General features: G+C 35.1%; 1 protein-coding gene across 1 annotated transcript in view; it reads right to left on the reverse strand.

Moving 5' to 3' along the window:
• Positions 1-2,260: 2,260 nt before the first annotated feature.
• The window catches only part of SEC23A (SEC23 homolog A, COPII coat complex component), a 37,789-nt gene continuing 13,973 nt past the window's right edge, over positions 2,261-26,076 (reverse strand). Inside the window, exons 4-20 of the mRNA XM_063290066.1 lie at positions 25,302-25,388; positions 23,759-23,995; positions 20,623-20,702; positions 18,548-18,692; positions 18,090-18,248; positions 17,481-17,596; positions 16,732-16,855; positions 15,493-15,573; positions 12,854-12,943; positions 11,581-11,687; positions 10,008-10,161; positions 8,195-8,272; positions 7,286-7,447; positions 6,161-6,247; positions 5,086-5,241; positions 4,351-4,416; positions 2,261-3,086 (exon numbers count right to left, since the gene is read on the reverse strand). Coding sequence (XP_063146136.1) covers positions 2,997-3,086; positions 4,351-4,416; positions 5,086-5,241; positions 6,161-6,247; positions 7,286-7,447; positions 8,195-8,272; positions 10,008-10,161; positions 11,581-11,687; positions 12,854-12,943; positions 15,493-15,573; positions 16,732-16,855; positions 17,481-17,596; positions 18,090-18,248; positions 18,548-18,692; positions 20,623-20,702; positions 23,759-23,995; positions 25,302-25,388 — 2,019 coding nt within the window. The 3' untranslated portion in view covers positions 2,261-2,996. The remainder of the gene's footprint in view (positions 3,087-4,350; positions 4,417-5,085; positions 5,242-6,160; positions 6,248-7,285; positions 7,448-8,194; positions 8,273-10,007; positions 10,162-11,580; positions 11,688-12,853; positions 12,944-15,492; positions 15,574-16,731; positions 16,856-17,480; positions 17,597-18,089; positions 18,249-18,547; positions 18,693-20,622; positions 20,703-23,758; positions 23,996-25,301; positions 25,389-26,076) is intronic.

A 26,076-nucleotide genomic window follows, 5' to 3' on the forward strand; every position in this document is an offset into this window, starting at 1 on the left:
TTGTCTGTTCAACCACAGGTTGAGATATACAACAGTGTGTCATCTGCGTATTGATGATACCTAACCCCAGTTTGCCAAATGATCTTTCCAACAGCTTCATGTAGATGTTAAATACAGTGGGGAGGATATTGAGCTCTATGGGACTCTGCATAGCATTGGGACAGCTGCAGGACTTGGACCAGAATTTAGCTTGCTGCTACCCAAGGTCAGCACACCACAGCCTCTTTTGCCAGCACTCCCAGTCCAGCTGTGACAATTCACCGTATCAATCCACAGAAGCCTTGCTGGTTTGGAGATGGCACCAAATTATTCAGTGTCTAAAATTAAAAGGGATAGTAAAGTACTAGAAAAGAGTCCTAGAACATGAGAAGTGAGCATTAAAATAGCAGATACATTAAAAGTAAAATAACACATTGGCTATATACGCACATAACATTACACCAAAAGTTATTTTAAATATGCTTTATTGAACAAACCAGAATTACCCTTCCATATCAGCAAAATGACTGTGGTTTGGCATGCTTGCTACCAATCACTCTCACCAGTGATGGAATCTCAAAGATCCTAACCAAAGAAACACAGATTTGCATGCACGTTCAGAGTATTTTCTGTTTATCACAGGAAGTCTTTTGCCTATGTTTTATGGATAGACTGTTTACTATATACCTCTGTGGATTAACAAGGGGCATGGTTAGGGATAGAAAACCAGGAACAGGAGAGGATTCTGGATTCAGACATAAGCCATGGTTAAAATGTGCCAATATTCATAACCCAACTGCAAAACTTGTAGGTTGTTTCCATAAAATAGATGGGGTGGTTTCTGACATTCAACCAAACTACATATAAAACAAAACTTAGTCTAGTTTTCACATAGTTTAAAACTATGCAAAAACTAGACTAAGAAAAAAAAAGTAACCACACATCCCAACTATACATAGTTCTAAACTGGCATAAAGTGATCAAGAAAGTATATTGGATTGTGGTGGATAACTCAGTAAAAATGTGTCTCCTTCTTGTGATATTGGAATCTGGGGTAAGATTCAGAAAAAAACTCTGTAATCAAACCACAGAAGTTGTTACTAAGAACCATGTGTTCATGCTCAAGTTCTTATGGGCTTCACATAGACAGTACTTTGGGAAACAAGATGCTGAGCTAGGCAGACTTTTTGGCTGATTTACTAAGATTCTTCTTATGCTCATTAAGGACCTGACAATACATTAACTTGGGTATGTTTTTTAATTGTATGGCATAGCAGTTCGGTGTTCATGCTGCTTTTTCTTGCTGGGAAATCCTTGTGAGGTCCAGCAGCCAGATGTGTAGACTATTTAGCCATGACAAGTCATGTTGCCCGGGGTGCACCACGAGGAGGCTAGTCTACATTGCACTGAGAGAAAGTGACTGGCCCAAGGTCACCCAGCCGGCTTTCATGCCTAAGGCGGACTAGAACTCACAGACTCCTGGTTTCTAGCCCAGAACCTTAACCACTAGACCAAACTGGCTCTCAATACTTGGGTATTGATATTCACTTACTTATCTCAACCTACATGCACGAAGCACAGCCTGCTTCATCTATTCATTTGAAAAATTTTACCCTACTCTTCAGTAGGGTAAAAAGCATAGCTCCTGCCTCAGGCTTAGAGTCTGAAAAACAAAGCTCACAGGTACCAATCTCGAACTTAAATAACAGTTCTTATAAGGACCAACTGAAATGAGGAACAGTCAAGCACTGCTGTCCTTTCACAGTCAAGCTACAAAATGCCATCTCTCTTTCTGCTAGAGTCAGAATGAAGGATGCTTGGGTCAAGGTTGCTAAGAAGATTGTTTCTTAAAATTTACTGTCAAACTCCTTCCTAGGCTCAATTTATGTTTGTTTTGGAGGCCAAGAAGCTCACACATTATAATATATAGCCTGCAAGGCCACAGGATATGTCTTGGTGTCTATATTTAAGAATACCTTATTATTTTATCAAGAATTTGGTTAACAGTAATTTACTGAGTATAGAAATAGCTACAACAAGCCAATCTGTATTCATACAGAAAAACTTTTTTTATTAAAGATATGTATATGTGTAAATATATATTTTCCCAAGAAAACAAAGCTAAATATTATCAGATTTGTAGTAATTATGGCATGTAGTATATAACACTGGTTTGAGAAGAATTGCTACCTATATAATTTAATAACAAAACAGAAGCAGAACATAGCACAAGACCACACAATGTCACAGCATCATATTGTTATAATAAAAAAAAAGTATGTCTGGGAAACAGACAACAATGTGTTTTTATTTATGATACAATTCTTTGTTTTCCCCTCCAAGACATTTGTGACAGGCATAGGGTATTAAGTTGTCTCCTTTCTTGAACCCACTCAAATTTTATAGACTTTGAACTAATTGTAGCAGTTACAAGATTGATAGAGAACACCAGAGGACTGTCAAAATATAAACTTTGGATAACTGGGCATTCTTTTTCAATCTCTACTTGCTTGGTTTCTTCACTTAGAAACAATTTATCTACCGAACAGTGAAAAAGGAAATAAAAACTACTAAAACATTCATGTATAGCTAAACAGAAAAAATAAATATTTTTAGATATCATCAAGTTGGATTTGTAGTATTTTATCATCAGTTTCTTTGTTCTGCTAGTGAAAAGAAATAAGCATGAATATGCCATATTTTTGCAGTGCAAACCAGAATGGTACTTTCCACCATTAGAATATATATTAAAAAAAAGCTAATATCAATGGACTAAGGCAAATTACAGTATAATCATGGCAACCTAAAAGACTTCTCCCAATATCCCTATTTCATTTATTTTTCAAAACTATGTTTGTACTTAGGCCTTTGATCGTGAGGCCTTCACTCTCACTTGAAAACTACATTGTTTTAAGACGTAGTTAGGCAGCTCAGGCATTCATTTTTACAATTACATACAAAGAACAATAAAGCTATAATGTTTCAACTGGTCAGCATGTTTAAAATTCCACACTTTTTCAAGCAGCACTTGATACAGCTAGTTTCTTCAAATGATCCATGAAGACTTGCAGACTGACATCATCTGTAAGAATTGGTGCTCCAGATTCCTGTAACAGAATGGAAGATGTCAGAAGCCTTCTCTGTCATGGGGCCTGCCTTATAGCACAGCCTCTGCCCAGAAGTACGGAGAGCCTCAACCCTGCTGGCCCTCAGGAAAACCGTGCAGGCCTGGCTTTTCCCCCAAGCAGTGGGGCCAGGATGTCAATGGAGCTGGCATGGGGTGGTTGGTAGATGGATGTAAGTTTTTACTGGAGCCTCAACCAGTTTGTTTTAAATTATTGTTTTTAATGTAATGTATTTTTATTTTGTTCACCTCCTGGTGTTCCTTTTGGTAGATGGGCAGCTATATACATTTGTTTAATAAATAATAAAGGCATTATGTCACATTAATTTATTATAAGGAGTCAAAAGATGCTGTGAAAAATTGGGGTCCCCAGTTGGACCGCCCATGTACAACCACTTTTCCTGCAGACATGTGGCACTGTCAGGGTTGCTGCTCCTCCTGGTCATTTTTTATAGATTTAAAAATACTGTGAGGTAAGCATAGTGTAAAACAAACAATGATCTACAGCAACACCCTTATTTCCAAGAATGTCTCTGTGCCCCAAGGGTGTTTTCTTTTAAACTTAACTAGTTTGCCATCAATGAATGGATATCTGTTTTGCTGTGAGGTAGAGACATGTGTCATTGGAGGTTCTAGTTTTATTTCTGCTTTACACTTAGTTTCTCCATCAAAATAACTGCCTTCAAACATAATCAGTTTGCCTTTTGCAAAATAGGTGTAAGAATAGAAAACTAAGTTAAAAATGGAAGCTGTGTATCTTGGAGTCAGACATATTTGCTTTGCAATTTGGTTCCTGAGCACATTATATTTTCATTTCACCAATCTGCCTTCTAGAAAAGCAGGGCAAGTTTTTGACTGTCTGTATCTACTAGAATATTTATCTTTAGTATTACTTTATTTTTTTCAGTAGATATACACAGTATTAAATACACCCAATATAGTTTTATCAAATTCTGAAAATGGAGACAAAGAAAAGTATGTATAAAAAAAATTTACACTTGCTTATTTAAGAACTTTGAAAATTTGCCTTATTTAAAAAGTCTTGAACAAGACTCTCCATCAGAAATATATTTCTGATTCTAGCAAAAAGCAATAAAATGTTTTCTTAATTTGATAATAAGTGGTTAATTTACTACTTCATTTTAGTATCTTCCTTTAGTCCTTAATTTGAAGATGGTCAGAAAGTTAACACAGAAAATAATATAATTTTAATTCTATGCAGTTTGATTAAACTTACTAAAACTTACCTGTCCCCAAGCATACATATTATTATGTGTTTGAGAAGGATTTACTTTAGAAAGTAGAAAACGGGCCTTTAAAGAAATAAACAAAAATATTATTTTACTAAATAACAGTTAAAATTGTTTCAGTCACATAAGGTACACCTGTCAGATTCCTATAACAAGGTCAGTTTTCATAGCATCTGCATTTGCATGCTGCTTTGTGACAGTCTGTGAGTCTTTATGATACACTACAGCCTCACCTATATATCTGCTTAAGCATCAAAGAACAAGATCAATGCATACTAGTACTAAAAGTTTTCTGTTACACACACACACACACACACACTACTCTTTAAGTATTAATGTGTATCAAAAGAGTAGCACAGCCCTAAACACTGATGTTGTTCTTTAACAGCCAAATACCACATCCTTGAGTAGCAATGTGCTAATTCAATACATTAGAGGTTTCAAGTCATTCATATACTGCACTGGAGAAAGCATGACAGGATTTAAGGCACTTACCGAGGTCCACAACTGGCCCCCGACTGGCAATCAGGCTGTTGTGTGTATATTTTGATTATACCAGAAAATACATTTGAGAGCTAGACTGTCCCTCCCAAGTTCAACATGCAGGATAATTCATACTGAATGATGCTCCTTTTAATTAGATGAAATAAAAGCTTACCAAAGAACTCCACCAAATAATCTGTTTTTTTATTTATCAGTGTAATCCCCCAAATAGGAATCAAAGTAACTTACTTGACTACCCCCATGTTCAGTATCAATGTATCGTGGCATCGGAAATCTTGAATGAAGAATTTCCTGCGCATCATCAACCGGAGCTTGGAGCAAATGACGAAAGTTTTCATATTCTGGCATATCCTGATAGCCTGATTTGCGCCACTGAGCTATAGTCTAGAGGCAATAATTCAACATTGTTTTAGTCAAAATTTAATATAAACCAGTTTTAATAGTAAGATTGCTAGATCAAGACAAAACAATTAAATTATTATTGTTGTTGTTATTCAATATGTATGCTGCCTCAATTACAGGGTGACTCTAAGGGGATTTGTGCAATAGGATTAAAGCAAGTAAATAACAACTAAAACAAAAACACTGAAAGAGTACATGGAAGATAATACCACAGTAGACCATCTAATGATTAGTTATACTAGTGATTAGTTATACCATTGCAATCATTTTTTTATTAAAAACAACTCATCAATTATGGCACTTCATTAAATCCTTAACAACAAATAGACAATACATTCACATTTTCAAGAAATATGTTTATGAGTATTTAATATTCAAGTATCTTAATTATATTTATGTCATATTTGACACAAAATTGCCTACTTAATTCCATGCATGCTATATGATAATTCAAATTGATCAAAACTTTAAAAAGTATATGATTTATTGGTAGTAGCAGATTCTTTAATGGCTACACTAGATAGCACTATATCAGCTGTCAGAATCTCATATTGTAACCATTTATGGGAAATATAAAGAATATTATATTGTAGAATATGCATATCAGCCTGTCTCTTCCATACTGGGCAAAGAAGAAGATACAGAAATGAACACAGATAGAAATGGATATAGCAGAGAGAAGAAAAGAAAAACATTATGAAAAAGAAAGAAGGGTTGTTATGCCCACTTCTGGCTCTGGACCTGCCCACTGCTGATTTGAGAGCTCTCTTTTCCCCAAATTAAATGATAAGCTACCTCAGAGATTGAGTGCCATTTCAAAAATAGTAAAATTTGTACATGTATTGGCTGACGTTACTACTCAAAGTCTTTTCCAAAGAAAGCAAAAGTGATTTCCTCTTACCTCTCCATGATAAATAAGAATTTGGAAAAAGGTGTCCATGAGAAGTATGCGATCAGGCAGAATACTGCTGCTGTCTAGAAGAACAGGCTAATATAAAGAGGAAATACGATTTATTAAATATACTGGAAAAAAATTGAAAAGGTTTAAAGACAGTTTTGTGCCAATTAGTTAGGAAATCAAATAACATTTAGAATGTATTACTATCTTGACTCAATTATAGCTTAAGCATGAATCTTAAAAGCAAGTTTCAAAAGTATATGATAAAAACATAATAATAATAATAATAATAAACAAAGGAGTGTATAATTTCATTATTTGACATGTCCTGATAGCTTGATTCATTAAGCAATACATTTTAGAGTAAGATACATTTAACCCTCACCCATGTTCTGTTCAGCATTAAATCATTATATAAGAGGACTGGAAGTTTCCTTACCTCTGATAGATATAAATATAGTACAAAAGGCCTTTTTTTAAAAAGGAGAGAGACTGGAAAAGTGCCTGGAAAAAGCAGTGAACCATCATCCTGTATCTTATTTATTTATGTATGTATTTTATTACATTTAGGTGCCACCCAACTCCAAGGAGACTCCGGGCAGCTTCAGTTATTGCCAAGCAATATGCCCAGCTAGCAACCTCCTGGTCCTCCCTTCAGAAAACACTGAGCAGTATTCAGATATGCTCCTCTAGGCACTTTTGGGAAGCAGCATCCAAAAGCAATGCCAAAATGCCAGGCCAGGGCAAGTATTGAATACCAATCTGATGGCATTTAGCACCATTGATTGATTAAAAAGCAGTCCTCAATAATGGATGTTCCCACTTCTGCCTTGGGCAAAATTAAATTTTGGAAGGGGAAGATAATCATTAGAAATCCCTATCCCAACAAAAAGGATTCCTCTTTCCATAGCCATCAATCAATGTTGGGTCTAGCATTTTGTGACAAATTAAGACATATTCAATTGTTTTAGTTCGTACATTTTTGATGTTATACTTATTTTATCTGCTTAACATACATTTCAAGCTAAAAAGTGATCTGAGCACTTGTAGCAAAATAGGATATGCGTAGAAAAAAACAGGACAAAGCAAAATCTGTCCCTTGGATTTTTTTTTTCCTATGTGCTATACCTCTGGAGGTCCACTGAAAGAATAGGCATAAAGAATTGGTTGAATCATTATAAGTGACTGAGTCAGATCCTGACGCATGAAATGATGGCGATAATAAGAACTTTCATCGGGACTGTTATTGAAAACTTGCAAGAAAGGAGATCTTCTTAAATGGAACATAAACTGCAAAAGAAAACAAGTCCAACGTAACTCTTTTGTAGCAAATGTAAAAGCTAATTGTGCATCAAATTCAGATCAGTGCACTAATATTATCTAAATAATATGGATCCCCTCTTGAAACAGCTACATTATAGATTAATGCGTACAATGCTGTCTCAGTATGTAGATCTTATAATCAAACTTTTAAACATAATGAATATTTTAGTGGATGATGAAATCAAGCAGTTTCTCAAAATGTCAGACCATCATTTTAATCTTGAAAAGTTGCAAGTAATATTTTCTAAGAGAAAAAATCAGCCTGGCTTTTCCAGTCTGATTATTAAGACCCTGTTTTCTACTATAACACCTGCAACTTCTCTGCAGAGGTCTAGATCCTGTCACCAATGGACCCCATGCACAAAATACGGTGCATCCAGTTTACTGAAATTCCACAAAGCAGAGGGTAACCTACTGTTTTTGCCCCTTCTCAGGCAGCCTCTCTAGAACTGCTGATGGTTGTCTCTATCACATTTTCATAGGTCCTTGCCTTCCTCATCTCTAACACTTTTACAGAGGACCGGAGACAGGCAATTCTGCTTCCATCGGCCAGGTGCTTGCCTCAAAATCTCCAAGATAGAGGTCACATTTATTTTTTTTCCTGATAAATCCACTGAATCTACTGTACTTCACTCCTAATCTTTCATAAGACACATTACTCTGCATTCACAACATGATTTTGTCAAACTTTAATCATACTTTCTTCTTACTCACCTGTGGGTAAAGGGAGAAAGTTTCTGAAAATCTGAAGGAATTTGGGTCATCCTTATGATACTCTCCAAATTTCTGGCACTAGGAGGTAAAAAAAAAAGTCAGTGTGTTCAGTATGGCATTTTTAATATATTTTGATGTTGTAAAATATTATATAATATCTTCCTCTGAAAGACTACAAACCAGGCTCCAGAAAAGTACTAATGAGAGGCTTGAGTCACTATACCAAAAACATGTCCCATAAATATTAGGGACAACAGTTCCATCAACTTTAACAGTTGGGAATGATCTATAGGTAATAGTTTCTCTATTTTGTACACTTGTCTTTTGCTCTCAACTATGCTCACAACTACGATTTCCAGACAATAAAGTTCTACTTGAATAACACAGCTACTGAGAAAAACTAGTCCAACTTACAAATGTGGAGAGAAACTCTGTTAACACAAAAACTATATGAATAGCAATCACCTACAAATAAATATTTTTGTTTCTTACATTAATACTTCATTACACAAAATACATCAGGTTAGAAACCCAATCTCCATTTTCCTAATATTTTTCATCATCCAGTGAGAAGGTGTTGCTAGTGTTTATCATTCCCACCTATGGATTTATGTATTTTTAAAGTATTGGATTTGCATCAGACCTAGAAGAGGGACATGTTCAGTCCTAAAAGAAATCAAAAAGCACGGCTTTAGGAAACAGTGTATCAGGTGGCAGCTACATGAGTGAGCATATTTCTTATAAATAAGCAACAGATGCTAACCGAAGATCCAGTTCAGGATCTACTTCACATTGGAAGGAAACTTGCACTGAGACATGTGGGAACTTTCTGCAGGCAAATAACGAACATGAGAGCTCTGGTTTGGACATTACCTAGGTTAAAGACACCTACTCCTTTACTAGGATCATAATCCACTGGGCTCACAACAGCTATTTAAAGTAATTGTAATGCAACTGCTATTTTATAAATAGCATGACACTAATTTGGATTGTTCGTATGTGCAGAACTTACTTGTTCTTAGCAAGATGTTTTACTACTTTAGTTGAGAACTATTTTATGTTTAGATACAAATGGGGATTAACAACAACAAAATACCACCCTTTTTTCCTTTCATGTCATTAAATATAGACCTATTTACTAGCATATACACTACCCGAATCTCAATAGACTGAATTCAAAGAAACCACTCTGCTCATAGCCTGAGAAAAGCTCTAGGCAGAAATTTCTGATTCAGCAGTCAGAGAAGAGGAGGGAAGTGATTTTTGTTAATTCTCCAGTAATGTTTCATAGTGTTCTAGAGGAGCTCCATGTCCTGAAATAGATAGTGGGAAGGAAGGAATAATAAAAACTACCTCCTATCCAATTATTCAGCAGCAGAAATGCTCTGTCTGAAGCCAGGCCCTGCTTATGGAAGATTTGGATCCAGCTCAGTATGTACTGTACCTCTGAGAACCCGTAACACAGGAATTGTTTAATCAACAAAAAGTGGGTTAATAATGTCTACTATACATAAATACTCAAAAAGGCTTTCCTAATTGTTACTCTGCCCAAAACAAGCTCCACCAATCCTCTGATTTCCATAGAAATTTTTGAAGGAGTTACAATAATTAATCATACAAGATCACTGTCATGGTGCATATATTTAAACATAGTATCTCAATTGTTCTTTTCTATCTATAATAATGGAAACGAACAGTTGAGGAACAAATATGGAACAAGTAAGTCTTCCTAAGTGTAAACTCAAGATAAACATCACTGAAGAAACCTCACCCTTGAAAGGAAACAGATTTTAAAACATTTTGAATGCCTTACCAATCTGATAAGCTGCCTGTCCAGCCATCTAAGCACGTCAGGTCCCTCTTCTGTCTCAGCCCTGTACACTGCTAATCTTGCCATAAGAATGGCAGCTGCTTCCTGGTCAAAAGAAGCAGCGATGTTTTGAATCTGTGTCTGAGCATCTGCCCAGCTGCAAAAAAAAAAAAAAAGCGACTATGTTATCACATATTTAGCCAAAGAACAGCAGAGACAGCAATTTATAATGTTGCCTTGAACATCAAGTTTTAACATTTTTTCATATTCACTTTCAACACCACAGCAAAACATTATTTGCAGAACAAGCAATTAATGTTTCCCTGAAAAAAGTAGTATCACTGCATACTAGCAATAAACTGATCTATTGAAAATTCTCCCAATCCCAGCAAAACTTGATGGTTGTTATCTAGAGTGACTTCATGTTAGCATAAAGTACTTCTGTTTGCACAAAGCAAGACATCGGTTTTTTCTGCTTCCTTAACCAACTTCATTTTCTACATCATACCCAGTATTTATTGTATATGTCTATCATATGATCAATAATGACTGTATTACCCTCCAAAATAAGACAAAATAAAATCCACAGTAGGAAAAAGCCTTCCTAATCCACATGGGCAGCTCTGCAGGATTCTAAATGCATATCAGATCTGCACTGCAGGCAAAATGTTTTATTTTAAATAAAATGTTTAGTGATTATCAAGACTTACAATTTGAGCAGAAATATTATTTTATGAAATAAATACAATATATTTATTTTATGAAATTTGCATTCTACTTTTACATAATTAAAAACAATACCCAAATGAATATTGGAGGAGAAAATATGGCATTAGTGTAAATAAATACATTAACACACACACCCTTCCCAAATACACTTTTCCAGGGAAGAATAAACTGTCAGCTCAACCACAAAATACTCAGAAAGCCATTTTTTCCAATAGCCTGGAAAAAGATACCAGGAGGTAAACTTAGACTTTTGGAACTAGGGACAGTTTGATAAACCCCATAACAAAACCTCTCTAGAAAGAAACTATATTTATGAAATACTCTCTCTTTATTCTCTCAAAACTACTAGTGCTTTGTCGTCCTAGCCTGATTATCTCACAGTTACACTCTATCTCATTGACCTCACTATCCAACCAAATGGTTTGCAGCTACATCCAGTCACATGTACATTCTAATTTATATATCTCCAAATATACAAATATTTGTATATATGTGCATAGAGAGGTTGTACGCCCCAGCCTCACAGGCCTGTCTTTTGCCTCCAATATCCTAACAAACCAGTTTGTACTTCAGTGGAATTGTGTATAGGTCTCTGATTTAAAATGAATATTGACAAATTATCCTACAATATGTTTGATCTTTCCCTCTTTCTTTTGATACAACAAACTCAAATTGAAACAACAACTAAAACTATAACTTTTCAAGCATATAAACTTGGTTCCATATTGCAACCCAAGATGTAAGGTTTCAACTTGCCTACCAAAACATCAGTTCCCTATTAGATACCATTAACTAATGTATATATCATATAGATGTCTAGAATGCTACATCAAAAACTGATGCTTACTTTCTAGCAATAGTGGTTACTCTAATTCGTTTTTGTCCACTTGAATGCTGATATTGAGTCACAAACTGGATTGCACCCCGTCCACCTTGAGGAATTGGAGCGTTGTGCTGTTTTGACAAGAGAAAGGTAGAAAGAATCACAACAACAATGAGATAATGACAGGGAACTTAAGGTGGTAACTGTATTACACAATCCGTTCTAAAAATAAAAATTACCTGTCTAAAGCTAGCTAAATTAACAAATCAGTAAATTTGTTCTCCATCTTTAGCTACAAATAAAACTAAAACTGGAGCAACTTTGAAATACACATAGATTTCTCAAAACAAAAATGGCTCTTAACACTGAAAACACATCCTGTTCTACATTAAATAGGGCATGCTAAAAATTCTTAACACAGAAAAATGTTCAAGTGCTACACATAACATTGTAACTATAACAGTTTTTTTTAAAGATAAACAATACTATTTTCCTCATATTATAGATGTTGGTGCTGGGATGATATTTGTGTACAGCTATCTATTGAGTTTATGGCACAGATAAGATAAACTGGAACCTTCCTGTTTCCTCTCTCTATCATAAAGCACTACTGTTTACAATATCTCATCAAATTGACACAATTCAAGTGAAGAATTCACTTCACTTTTCTTCATTCCTTAATGGTCAAACAAAGCAACTTCATCCCATATTTTCTTCACACTCTAATTTTATGTTGTGATTCTCTTCTGATTAAAATAATTTTAATCTATTACTTCAGAGGTATACTGTATAAATAGGAAACTATAATTGATGGAAGAAGTAGTGTAAGACAGAGGCAGAGAATAGAAAGTAATTGCTGCTTTCCTTCTCTGCAGTCATAATTGCCAGTTTGATCAGCCTTATTTGAAGATGCAAATATAAGGAAACTACATTTAGTTAATGATTAGCATTAATTACTCAGTTTTTCTATCAACTGGGGATATGTTGATTCTTCTTTTAAAAACAAGTTATCAATAAAGTAGGATTTTTTTTAAAAAAGCACTGAAATATGTGTGTTAGAAAACTCAACTGATAGATTATTACATGACTTCTTCTGTAGTGTTTTGCTAGTTTTAATTTCTATTAATAGCCATATTTAAATAATATTCCCTAAAGCCAGTCAAGGCATTATAACTAGCCATTAGTCTATCTTCATAAAAAATAGTAACAGAACTTTTGAAGGAACACTTAATTAATTGTAAAACTACCAAATTTTCAGTTATTCTCAATAAAGCATGTTCAGTTATTTTTCTCTTACCTGATTAACCACCTCAAAGTACAAAGCTAAAGTTGTAGTAGGATTAAGTCCACAAATCTTCCATTGACAAGTACCTCCTGTTCCTATTTCCTATAAGGATATTGCAAATGAATTTGTAGTAATAATGCAACCTGCTACATACTAATAAAACTTATTGCATTAAAAATGTATTGCATTAGAACACTTCTTCCTTGTTTATTTAGATACAGCAACCTTATGAGACTTTTTTTCATGATACCTGAGATAATACAAATCAACAACTGATAACTAGTAATTTAGAAGGAAGAAAGCAAAAAGCAATTTCAGACACATTTGCAAAATTTCCTCCCTACAGATTCCATATCCAGTGCATGCTTCCTCTGAAGTAAACTCCACATAATCATTATTCCTAAAACTCCAATATTGCCCTCTCACAAAAAGAATAAAAGACTTCAAAGACTTAACTCATTCTATATTAAAAAAAAACACTTTGAGAGACTAAAGACTACTTCATCAGATGCATCATGTAGTATCTTAAAATGGAAGCAACAAAATGCCATCTTATGGCCAAAGAGAAAACAACAGAGTATCTGTACTGATATTAAGTAACATGTTCCTTACACAGATCCAAAGAACAAACAAAACTAGGAGGTTTTTTAATAATTAAGTTACAAATACTCTGAACGGTAATACAACATCTACTTCAGTGGTAGTAACCAGAAAGACAGCACAAGGGGTAAAATAAGCTCAAACTTTTTTATCTACTTACCTCTAGCAGCTTCACAAAAGAGTTGCCAGTGTAACTGTATGATACAAAAGTCTGTGTCTGTGTGTGTGCCTTGGAGTCGGTTTTGACTCTTGGCGACTGCCTGGACTAGTCCCTGCAGTTTAATTTCTATGATGCACATGAATCCTTAATCAAAGAATAAATCTAGTGTTTCACCAAACAGCTTCTACTCAAGCAACATGAGTTTCTCTTCCTTCTTCCCACTGTTGGTTCACCAAATCTGCTCCAGAGGATTCCATAATCCTCCACAGTAGATTTGGAGGACACGTGGAGGTCTGCAGAAGAACAGAAAATTTGAACTAGACCTTTGGATACCACTTAGGCTAACCTACAAGAAAAGGCTCTAGTGGATGATGGTGATGATGATGAATGAATATGCCACCTGACTCCCAGTGACTTTGAATGTTAAGTGAGAGAAAGCAGGAGACAATTAAAAGGATATCCGTTTTGAAATTAGGAGTCATTGATGCCTAAAAATTAAGACTAGTCAAGATTTTGTTTTAAAAGTGTATATCGAAAATGACAATAGATAATAGCTGACAGAAATAACAGCAAATGGCATCCAAAGTTACATGGGCAGACCATTTGTTTTTTTCTTACTCACAGCTCACCGGATACCTCAGAATTTGCTCTAGATGGTTGGAGTTCCCCCCCATTTCTGAGCAGATTTTGAGGGTCTGGAAGCTGCAGCAGGAAAAAGGAAAGTGAAAGGAAAGTCAATAGTATTTTATATAGACGATTAAGAGACTATCCCAGAACATCTCATTGTCCTCATGTAAAATCTATACACAGGTCAGGAAGCAACAGTACTGTGCAGACAGAACATCATAAAAAGACTGAAAGAAGAACTCACAGTCTTCTGGTTCTAGGCCAGCACCTTTACCACTTCCCCAAACTGGCTGTCATATTTATCCTATATGTGGAATATAAACTGGGGGAAGCTGGATTGGAAGATGACCGTAGTTTTAAAATTGAAGGAAGAAACATCAATAGCCTGTGACACTACTCTGATAGTTGAAAATGCAATACAAGAACTAGTAATGACAGCAGCACAGTGGAAAAACCAGAATAAGATTAAAGAAGACCAAAATAATGACAACAGGTACAGCAACCAGCCCTAGAACTGACAGTGAAGATACTGAAATCCTGGATAGCTTCTACCTTTTAGGATCAACTATCAACAGTAAAGGAACCAGCAATCAAGAAATACATCACAGACTAGCACTTGGTAAAGTAGCAGTGAGGGAAAAGATATTCAGATGCCATAATCTGTCCATACCTACAAAGATCAGAATCTTGCAGGCCAATGGTTTTCCCTGTGACACTATGGAAACAAAAACTGGAGTTTGAACAAGCCAAACAGAAAGAGAATTGATGCTTTGAAACTTTGGTGTTAGAGAGGACTCCTGAGAATACCATGAATAGCCAAGAAAATGAACAAATGGATCATCAGACAAATAAGCCCAGAGTTCTCATTCAAGATACAAATGCCAGTTCAAATTATCCTAATTCAGACACATTATGCGAAGACCTAGCTCTCTGGAGAAGTCTATAATGCTGGGAAAAGTGGAAAGAAAGAGAGGAAGAGGATGACCAGGAGCAAGGTGGATGGACTCAGTTACTGTGGCAATGAGTGCATCATTGGAAGAGATGAAGGACCAGGTTGGAAACAGATGCTCCTGGAGAAAATCTATGTGATTGCTAACAGTTGACACTGACTTGATGCCACATAATCATTTAAGAAAGTAATGAAATAATTTTAGGGTATTTGACCAAGAATAAAATTTCTATTGTACTTCATATATTAAAAAGAGCAATGGTACACATTGTATAATCAAGCAATAATATCTGATTTTCATGTTAGATAACTTACATTTTCTGATACACAAGGGCTCTTAGAATTGAGAGATACACAGGGTCCAATTGCTCCAGATACCTTTATTTCTCTTGAAGTCTATATAGATTCCAGTGTAAAACAGAATAATATATAGAAGGTAGGTTAAAAATTCACTTTACTAGTAACTAGAGTAGCCTGTAAAAGTGAAACTGAGTAGCTGTTCTATCTAGAATAGATTTGGAGCAGAACCAGTCAACCTTTGAAAAACAGCATCTACAATTTTGTTGAACTAATGGTTGTCATGCTTCTTTCCCAAAACTCTATTTTTTGCATTAGAAGTACTTCTGGCATTTATGCACTACTTCGTCATATTATTTATAGCAGATCAGTTTTCTTTAAATTTAAAATATTTATTTTCTTTTACAAAAGTGATGGGTTACAGATGCTGGGTGATCTCTAGAAGGAATCTGAATTAGTATATTTCTATTGTCCTTTGAAACCTTATAATTGCCCAACTCAACAGTATATCAAATTATACTAGTGACCTATATATCACCCAGTAGGGTATAGAATTCTGACTGATACTGGCTCACCAGGGTGAGACACTTTTAAACTGAGATTCCAGAGCTTAGACTGCAGTCCTCAGCATGAAAACTGTGCATCTACCATTAAGCTATTGCCTCTTTTCAATATTATTTTGTTTCTCAAGCAGCATTTCATTACTCCAACAAGATATGGATAAACCATATATATTCTCTTGATTTCATGCACTGCTGCTCAACTGTTGAGATGGCAGAGGAAAAAAATGCACACAGCAACAAAGGTTTCTATTAAATATTCAGTGCATCATGTGAGTGGAATCTAAATATCATACTTATGAGTATACTCCCATGCACTAGAGTTTGCTGTAGCTGTACAGGAACATAAAATACATTCAGCAATCTGTTTTGTCGGTTAGTAAGAATGGAAATTAATATAGTTTAGCCAAACAATGAGTACAGAATCACAGCTGCACAGTTAAAATTTTAGTTTGCACCTTTAATCCTAGGTTCTCAGTGTTTTACTTCACTGTGAAGAGAAGCTGTTCAATTTAAACTGTTTATTTTCACAGTAAAATAAAGAACTTTGATCCTAGGATTAAAAATTTAAACCGAATGTTACTGCTGGCAATACTCCCTTTCCACAAAAGTCTGTTTAGTTCCGAGCTGCACAATAAGATATGACAGGATAAAAACACCAGAACTTTAAATATTGATAGTAAATTTCATTTCTTACCTTGATTTCTAAGGTGCCTCCAAATCCCATCTTGAATTGCCCTTGCACATCTTTTGTAAACACCCGCTGAAATGTTTGTTTGAACAAAGATGTATTGAAAGAGTCTCCCATTACCATGTAACCTCTACATGAAAACCAAAAAAAAAAGACACACAAATAGAAAGCCCTGAATAAAGTTATATTGTAATTTAAGATTGCTGTTAAATTAGCAGAACCTGGTCTCCTACCACAACTGCACACATCTGCATCTGGGAAAACTTCTGCCCTTCTATATTTCTTTACAGTTCTTCATATTTGTGAATATAATGTTTATAAGTGGCCACCAGAAATAAACAAATCTTATGGCATCTGTCGTGTTACTAGATATATTCTTTTTTTCCCTTGAATTGTTCATTCAAGAACATACATAAAGAAGAAATAAAATTCAGCAAGAGGGCTGAACCACTATTTTATATAATTTGAAGAACAGCTAGATGTTGTTCAGCAATGTGAGCTCAGGAATTCTTTAACAGTATAAGTATCCTGAAATTATGCTGGAACTTACTTCTGAGTAAATGAAAAATGGATCTTATTTATAATGTCTATTCACAAACATCAAAAATGTTGGCTTGCATACCAACTACATATGCTCATATATGCAAGTCCAGTTGGCACACAGAGTAAATGATTTTTCCTTAACAGTTTATTGAAACGTTATTTCTCCAGTAGATTATATTATTCCTACGTATATCCTCTCATATATTACATACCCTGTGTAGTTAGGACAGCACTTCATCTCCAAAAGACCAGTCTGATCTAATGCACAGGCATAGATGTCAATAACATGACCTGTTGTAGCAGCACGGTTTGCAAGAGCTTCAAAATGCTACACACAAAATATAAAGTTTTTTCCAATTACCTGAGTTTCTATGGTCATACATTAACACAAGACATTCAGGTCTATGACAAAAAGATGCAGACTAAATGCTTCACATCCTTTTAACCCTTCTCAATATATTTTTCACAGTATTGACTTAACTATATTTCTTTCCATGGTTATATAAGATGAACAAAAAATGTCAACAAAATGCTTCAAAATTGTATCTATTAAGCATGTTATACAAACACAGCTCCTGAATCATATTTTTATTATAAATTGATATACTATCCATCAGTATTAGTTCAATTTGTTTAGTATGCCATCTGAAGCCTAGAATTGTAGCTTGCTCTCCCTCAGAATGCTTTTAGGAAGACTCTAAACATTTTTAAGACTTTTTCAAAATTCTGGAAAATATGTAGTCTAAAGCCCAGGTCATTTTGAAATGTATCACACTTCTTAGATAACATAAATGAAAAGTAACATTTATCAAGCCTCTTACCTTGGTCCCTTTTTTAACGTATTTGGCATTATCTTTCTCAATGTCATGCCAAGATCTTATAGGGAGCTTAAGTTCATCTCCCACAACCATCCCAGGTCCTTGAGTAGCTGGCCCACCAATAAACATCATTATACGAGCACCAGTATTAGGGAAAGTACACTGCAAGATAATAAATACAAGTCAAGTCAAGGAACAAATGAGCCTCCTGAAATCATTCCTTTGATATTTAGGACCGTTTATTCATGTTCTAATAGAGAGTGCATTGTTAATTAGGTAAGTAAAGTCAAAAAAATAATTATTGCTCAAATTTTAATATATTTGATACTTGTGATAAAAGAATATATTTAAGAAAAATATTTATCATCTTTGCAAATAGTTATCTTAGAACTTTCTAATTTGAATCAAATTCACATTAACGTAATTCTTCTCCCAAGCCATTATCAGAGATAACTCGTTACCTCTAGCAGTCCTACAGCTATGGAAAGAGCCACTCCAGAAGACCGCAAAGGTCTTTTCCCTTGGGGAACAGGCCAAGGATCTCGTTGCAGTTCACCCAAGAGGTCTGTGAGATTCATGTCAATTTTCTGTACTGGCTGTAAGAATCTAGAAAGAATAAAAAGAGTTTACTTTCAGGGAAACTATTTAAAGATTTCTTTTTCCAAGCGGGAGGTGAAATCCAGCCTCCCACAAGCAGAAACCCATTCTATGGGCTCTTCACTTCTACCTACTCATGTCTCCCACCCAAAATCTGCTCTAAAGAACATTTTGACAATGCATAAGAGGGCCAAAGGAGGAGAAAAGAATAATGCCAATGAAAGCAGTTCTAGCAGAAAAAAGTTATGTATTGGATTTCATTTTGGAAAATACGTACAACGTTCTATAGTTTCAATTTCTCAAACATGGTTTAACATTCATTCAGCAGTTATCAAGCTTGTAAAGCTGTGATCCAAAGAATGCTTAATTGAAAGAATTTATAGCCTATGACTGGGTGAAATTCTCAATCTGTATTTATTTTGTTTTTATTTAACATGCTAATCATTTGGAAGAAGACAATGACTGAAAGTTGTTCAGTCAATATGCAGAAAACAACACAGCCAACATCTACTCAAACACACTTATAATCTTACCAACATATTCTTTTAAAAAGTTATTCTACAGTACTACGTACAGTATATACTATAAAAGAGGGAGATATGGAGAGAAGCTAAGGATGGGTCGCTTGCAGGGATGGTAGAGTCAGTGACTGAGATTTGTCCTGCTCTCCAGGTATCAGTATTCATCCCTGAGGCCACACCATCAGATCCTTGGGGTCCTGGGCTCTGGCTGCTGTTAATGAATGCCAGGTTGGTATGCAATAAGACCACACTCATCCACAATCTGATTGTGGATGAGCAGCTGACCTGGCATGTATAACCAAGACCTGGATGGGTTGGGAGGGAGGCATTCCCCTCTGAAAGATATGACCACCTGGGTTTCAAGTTTGGCAACAGCCACGAGCCCAGGCAGGGTGCCGTGGGTTGGGGTGGCAGTTGGTCATCCATGAGACCCCAAAGACCTTCAGAGGCCCTGCCCTATAGATAAACAGGTGTGAGACACTCTGGTTGAAGCTGGGCTCTAGGGAACAATTGGCTTGTTGCTGCTATACCAGCCTCCCTGCTCCACAGCAAAATCCCTATCTGAGTTGCTAAATTCCATCACCAGATTGGTAGTGAAATCTCCAAGGTTTATAGTTTTTGGGGATTTCAACCAGCTCCCAGGTGGCATGAAATCTGGGTCAGCTCAGGAGTTCATAGCCACCGTGATAATAATGGACACAACCCAAGTTACTCAAGAGACCAACACAGACCAACACAAACCAGACCAAAATAAACCAGCTTCTTTTTCTTATTGTTTTTAGTTATTTTAAATGCCACTCAGAATCACAGTCAAGCAGCCTATACATTTAACTAAATAAATACACACTGAATCTAGATAATGTTTATGAAATTTTAGCCTATGGAAAGTTAATTAATAGAAATGCATTTATCTTTAGTATGGCCCAAACATTATTAAATCTGTTGTCAGTAGCCTACCCTGATCCTTTTGGTTTCTTAGCCAAAAAAAAAGAAAAGAAAAGAAAAGAAATTGATGCTGGTTCTTAAGGCTTCAGCACTGATAAAATAGAGAGCTGGTTTGAAAGTAGTTTTGGACACATTATGTGAAGACCTAGCTTTCTGGAGAAGGTTCAAATGCTAGGAAAAGTGGAAGGAAAGAGGATGACCAGCAGCAAGGTGGATGGACTTGGTTACAGTAGCGATGAGTGCTCCATTGGAAGAGTCCACAACAATTTGATGGCACATGATCAATCAGTTGAAAGTAGTAAATAGATCAGCAATACTACAAATTACTACTATCTAGGTATCAGTAAAAGAACCAACAAACAGGACACTGATACAAGGAATAATTACAAAATTAAGCAATTATAGAGATACATAAGAAAGCACAGCTTACTGTAAAGCAATTGAGTACACTTTTTAAAAATAAAAATGAATACCTGTTAGATGGTGGTGGCTGCTGTACCTGAGGACCACGACCCACTTGTGATACATTGATTTTTGTAAGTCCTAGCATTTCCTGTGAACAGTGTGTAACAGAACAGTTACATATTTGGCAAATCACCCAGAACACCAACAACTGTCCAGATGTAATGGGCAGAAGGAATAACCTTGAGGAACAGGAGGAAGAGCAATGACAATGGTCTTTGACCATGGTCAAGACAATGGTCAGATAAAAGAAATCTGAGACCAGGACAGAAACATAATTTGAGAAAGGGGGGGAAGCACACTGAGTCTTGCAAGATTGATGTCAGCCCTCCAAGGCAGACCAAACTTGGAAACCAAAGACATGCAAGCTAATATAGTACTAGAGTTTTAGTATAGGGTTATACTTACAGAATCTTGCAAGTCTGAATGCGCTTCCCTGCTCCCTCCCTTTTTCTTCATGAGAACTAGCGATGGTCATGTCTGAGACACTTCCTCAAATTACATTTCTGCCCTGGACTCAGATTTCTTTTATCTGACCGTTGTTCTGGCTGTGGCTTTTCCTCCTATTCCTCAAGGTTATTCCTTCTGCCCATTATACCAACAGTGCTCATTAAAAAAAAAAAACCTACAAACATTGTTGACTAAGAGAGCTGCCATCCATAACCTAACTTGGAATATCTTCAATTTCCTGATTCTCAAAACAGGAAGACTTTTGGTATATCAAATCTCCCAAAGGGACCAAAACCCTGTTTTAAATCAAAAGCTCAATATACCATTCCCTTAAATTAAAAAAAAGAACTTCCGGTGGGAACATGGCGGTCTGAACAGCTGGGCTGCGGGCTCTGCGGGCAGAACTGACAACATGGCAATTTTTTCAGGCTCAGGCAGGTTTTTCCTGAAGCCCAGGAGCGTTTTTCTGGAGAAAGGAAAATACTCAGAATCATCCCACCTGTTCTTTGGAGGGCTGCTCACAGCCAGAAGACTGAAAACAGCGTTCATGTTCGACTGGTAAGAACAGCCGGAAGGCTGGGGTGTCATCATTTCCAAGTCACACTGTAGCTTTAAATGGACATTAAGACCAGCCACCCCATTTCTAAATCACCCAATTTATTTTTCTTTTAAGTATGCATACCCAAAGAGAGGCTTTCTACGGCAAGGAGAAACCAGTTATTTTTGTGATTAATTTAAAAAAAATTAAGTTTTGGACTTCGCTTTCCATCCAAATACTAAGGAGGGTTGAGAGTACATAATCATCTCCCTGCTATTATTTTTGTATTAAATTTAAAGATATTAGCATTTCCCCACATGTTGAATCTGCTGTTTTGAACTTTCAGCTTTCTGCTGCTACTTTCCCTGGGGAACTGTCTGTTATCTTATTCTCACTTGTGTAAACACATTCCAAATTTTTTCTATTCTCTTCCACTTTCACTGGTTAAGTACCTAGGGGGTGCCATAATCTACTGTGTGAGACATGGAGGATTTCGATCAGACTTTTTCTGACTTCCATTGAAACTTTAAACAGATGCTTTCTGATTCCTGCCAAGCTCTTATGCAAGGTATTCAAGATATTGTGGAAAACATGTGGTTTAAAACGTGTCATCTGGTTGGGGATGTCGTGGATGAAACTGAAGAATTTAACAGTGATAGAAATGCTTCTTCTAACAATGAGATCGGGGCTATTGTTGAAATGCTGGATGAAGATTGGACAGTCGAGTTGAAGAAATTTAAGGGAGAGATCGAGTTGCAAGCCACAAGTGAAACTAACCTTTTGATGGAATGCTATGGAAAAGAAGGGGTTATTGCGTATGGGAGGTTTTTTGAAGAGAAGTCGGAGTTTTTGAGGGGGGCAGTTGGGCTGTTTGATTTTTTTATGAAAAAAGCTCTGTGTACATTGTGGGGATATGTAAAAGCTCTGGTTTATTTTGAAGTCCGATAAGTGTTTAAGAACATTTATCTGGATTCCTTTTACAGTCTGGTTGATTTCATTTATCTTTAATGATTTGGATTAAGATTATTAAGGTATAAAAAAGAAATAATAATAAATGTTTGGTTTTGAATTTAGTATGATTAAGATTATTATAATTGTATTATTAATTATAATGGCAGACAATTCATATATATTTTTAGTTTGATCTTTATTATAGTAGGCAGGAATGTATAAATTAGTTGTAGGAAGGAAATAATTAAATAAATGTTATCCTTGGGGGGAAGTTGATTAGGAGATGTGTGTGTGTGTGTGCATGTGTGTGTGTGTAATTATATATACACACTTTTTTTTAAAATTTTTAACATCAGGGGAGGGTTTTTGTTTTTCTGTAGTTTTTATCTTTGTCTGAAATCTAATAAAATTCTTATTAAAAAAAAAGAAAAGTATATTTTACTGGCTCCCAACTGATCTTTAGTCTAAACTTGTTTAAGCAGGATGCTTAGCTCTCTGTCTAAGCAGTTCATTTCTATGCTAATATCTCTATTTATCTTGCTACCTCAAAGTTTATTATATATTAGTAGGATTACTACTACTACTTTTTGTTTTCATTTTCAAGCAGTTATCTGGTTTCCTTTTCTGTCTCCTATTATTTCCCTTAGGATTTAAGTCTGAGCATGAGTTTCTGACATACTTGTCCAAAGCTCTATTCCCATCTGCTTATACACTTCACTCACATTACTGAGCTTTCAAGTCACAAGCAAGGAAAAAGAAAAGGAACCTAAAGCTTGACCAGATGGACACCGGGGTCCAGCTAGTACTCCCCCTTACTTCAGAGTTAGACTGCATGTATGCCTGTGTGTATAAAGTGCACTCACTGTCATTTATTAATTAGATTTTTAATAAATGTACTGTATATCACAACTTTTCACTATTTTTAATAATCTTTAAGTGGAAGACTATGAGTACTAATAGCAACTTTAAAATTGAGCATGGTATATTGGCAGTACTGGACAGGTAGTTCAATCTTTATAATATTCCCATTGAGATTTAAGAATGTTATATAAACATTTTTTTAAAATTAAGAATAAATAAAATCAAAAAATGGACTTTAAATTCCTGAACTATAAAACTTTGTTCAGTACAGCAGAGATTTTCTACTCATATTTTCCAAGACACAACAATCACAGAGTAAGTGATCAAATTAAATATCTGATATCTACCTGAAGTTGTTTTGCAGATAGATCTTTTGTCCCTCTGAACACGTAACTTTTGGAAATTCCTTCACAGCCAAGCTCATGAACTTGCACCATTCTCCCAAAAGTAATAAGTCCTACCAAAGCAGTAGGAGGTAGGAGACTTAATGACATTTGCATAGATTCTTTCAAAGCTTGCAAATCTTCATCTTCCATACAAGTGTCAACAACATAAAGAAATATCAAAGGCATCTGAGGTCCACGCTTTAAATAAAATGAAAAACATTGTAATATTAGTATTACCAATTCACAAAAGAACCATGGCAAATTAGCATGTGATAACTGACCAAGTCAATAGTATTATTTGAGTAATAATGGCAAAACCAATTTTTGAGTGCTTGTATCCCTTTTACTGATGAAAACACATAAATGTTTGATATTGCACAAAGCGTATAATTCATTCTCTAAAAATTGTTATAAATATAATAATCAAGTAACATCACTTCTTTCATATTTGGTAGGAATGCTACAAAGCCCAATAATTCTAGAAAATAATTTATAACAAAATGAAACAAATTCTAAAGATTAAATTATCTTTCCAACTTGTTATTTTTCCATTAATTACCAAATGTCAGGTTCCCACAAAGTATACTAAACTGATTACCATTCTAGGATAATATATGCTTCTCAGTGGAAATTATGTATAATCCCTTCTGTAGAAGAATGGCAAATTAAATTTAGAGTGGGAATATGCATCAATGTTAAAAACAAATCTGATAGAAAATTCAGTTCAGCATGGAAACCATTCCTGGATTATAATTCCACATGGGATTGTACTGCATCCAGTGTTTGGATTTCTTCTAACATAAGATTTTAACGTGTTAGTTTTCCATGACTTGCTAAATAAGGATAGAATTTTAGACTAGACAGAAATTATCACTTTCTCATCTTGATTTAAAAATTATACCATATTGTTTATTGCCATTAATTATTGCATATTATCTTGATTTTAATAATATATGAAATTTTAAATTGACATATCTTAATATATAGAACCAGACTAAGATTACTTTGAAAATGTTATTCAGTTTTATAATATTTGTAAATCTCTTTATTGATTTTTTGCTTTTGTATTTTATGTTATTTTCATGGTTATGTTTTTTTTAAAAAAATAAAAAGATATTGCACAAAGTGTTATGCATTGAGTTCTGCAAATGTAGAATATGGGCATATTTCTGTGCAATTCAAGTTTGTATTGTTAGGCTGCCTACAGTTCAATGTACTAAGAAAAAATGTGATGGGTAACATCTATAGTGCTGAGCAACATCTTTATGCTATCATCTGAGAAATAGCCATGCTGTTCTCACAAAATAAGTTATACAATTCTATGACATATCACATCAAATTATGCCAAACAGTGAAAAGCATAATTCTGACCTACACCATTGCATTAACAAATGATAATGCATATTGTGATAATATGCTGCCATAATGGTCATCACACCTTCTCCCTCTACTATAGTTCACTAACTCAACACCCACCCCTTAATTTTTTAATCATAGTTTTTACCTGTACAACATACTCAATACTAGAAAACTGTGGTAGAAGTTCTGCAGGCTGGTTCATCTCAGATATGCCAGCATATGTTGGAGGAAACTGAAAGAAAAAATATGGAAATGTTCATATAAACCAACCACATCACACTTTGAAACGTAATTAATTTTATTACTATCTTTATTTCTATATGTGCATCTTAATATCAATACCATAACCCTACATCTGAAATCTCTCGGATTTACCATTGATCATTTTAGCCTGGGGTGCGTATCAGAATATAGAAGGTCAGTCCTCAATTCATTTTGAGACTTAATTTGATATTAATTACAAACTGCTATTTGTACTGTTTGGTTCAAATGCTATTGCTGTCTCTAAAATTCTGTATTTGTTCAAGGTCTTGGAAGTATAAAATTTTAAGTCAGTAACTTATCTTTATAAGAAACTAAAGGAAGGAAGGAAGTGAAATTACTATTAATTATTCAAATAAACTTTGGAATAACAAGCTTGAATTTCTTGTTTTTGCAAACTAGTGGCAGGTTCTTTTAAAAACTATTGAACTAGCCTCTCTGATCCTAATATGTGCTTATTACATTAGGTTTTTTTCATGTATCCTGGACATTCTCAGAAAATGTTGCTGTTGAAAATAGAATTCAGGGGTTGGACCATTAATGTACATGATTTGAGTTTCTCCTAATATTATTAATATTATTATACTACCAAAGGGCAGTGATAGTGGGGGGAGAGGCAGGTGAGAGGGAATGAAGCAGAGGAAAGTGGGACAGAGAAG

Source organism: Candoia aspera, chromosome 1, assembly GCF_035149785.1.
Source record: "Candoia aspera isolate rCanAsp1 chromosome 1, rCanAsp1.hap2, whole genome shotgun sequence".
NCBI lineage: Eukaryota > Metazoa > Chordata > Lepidosauria > Squamata > Boidae > Candoia > Candoia aspera.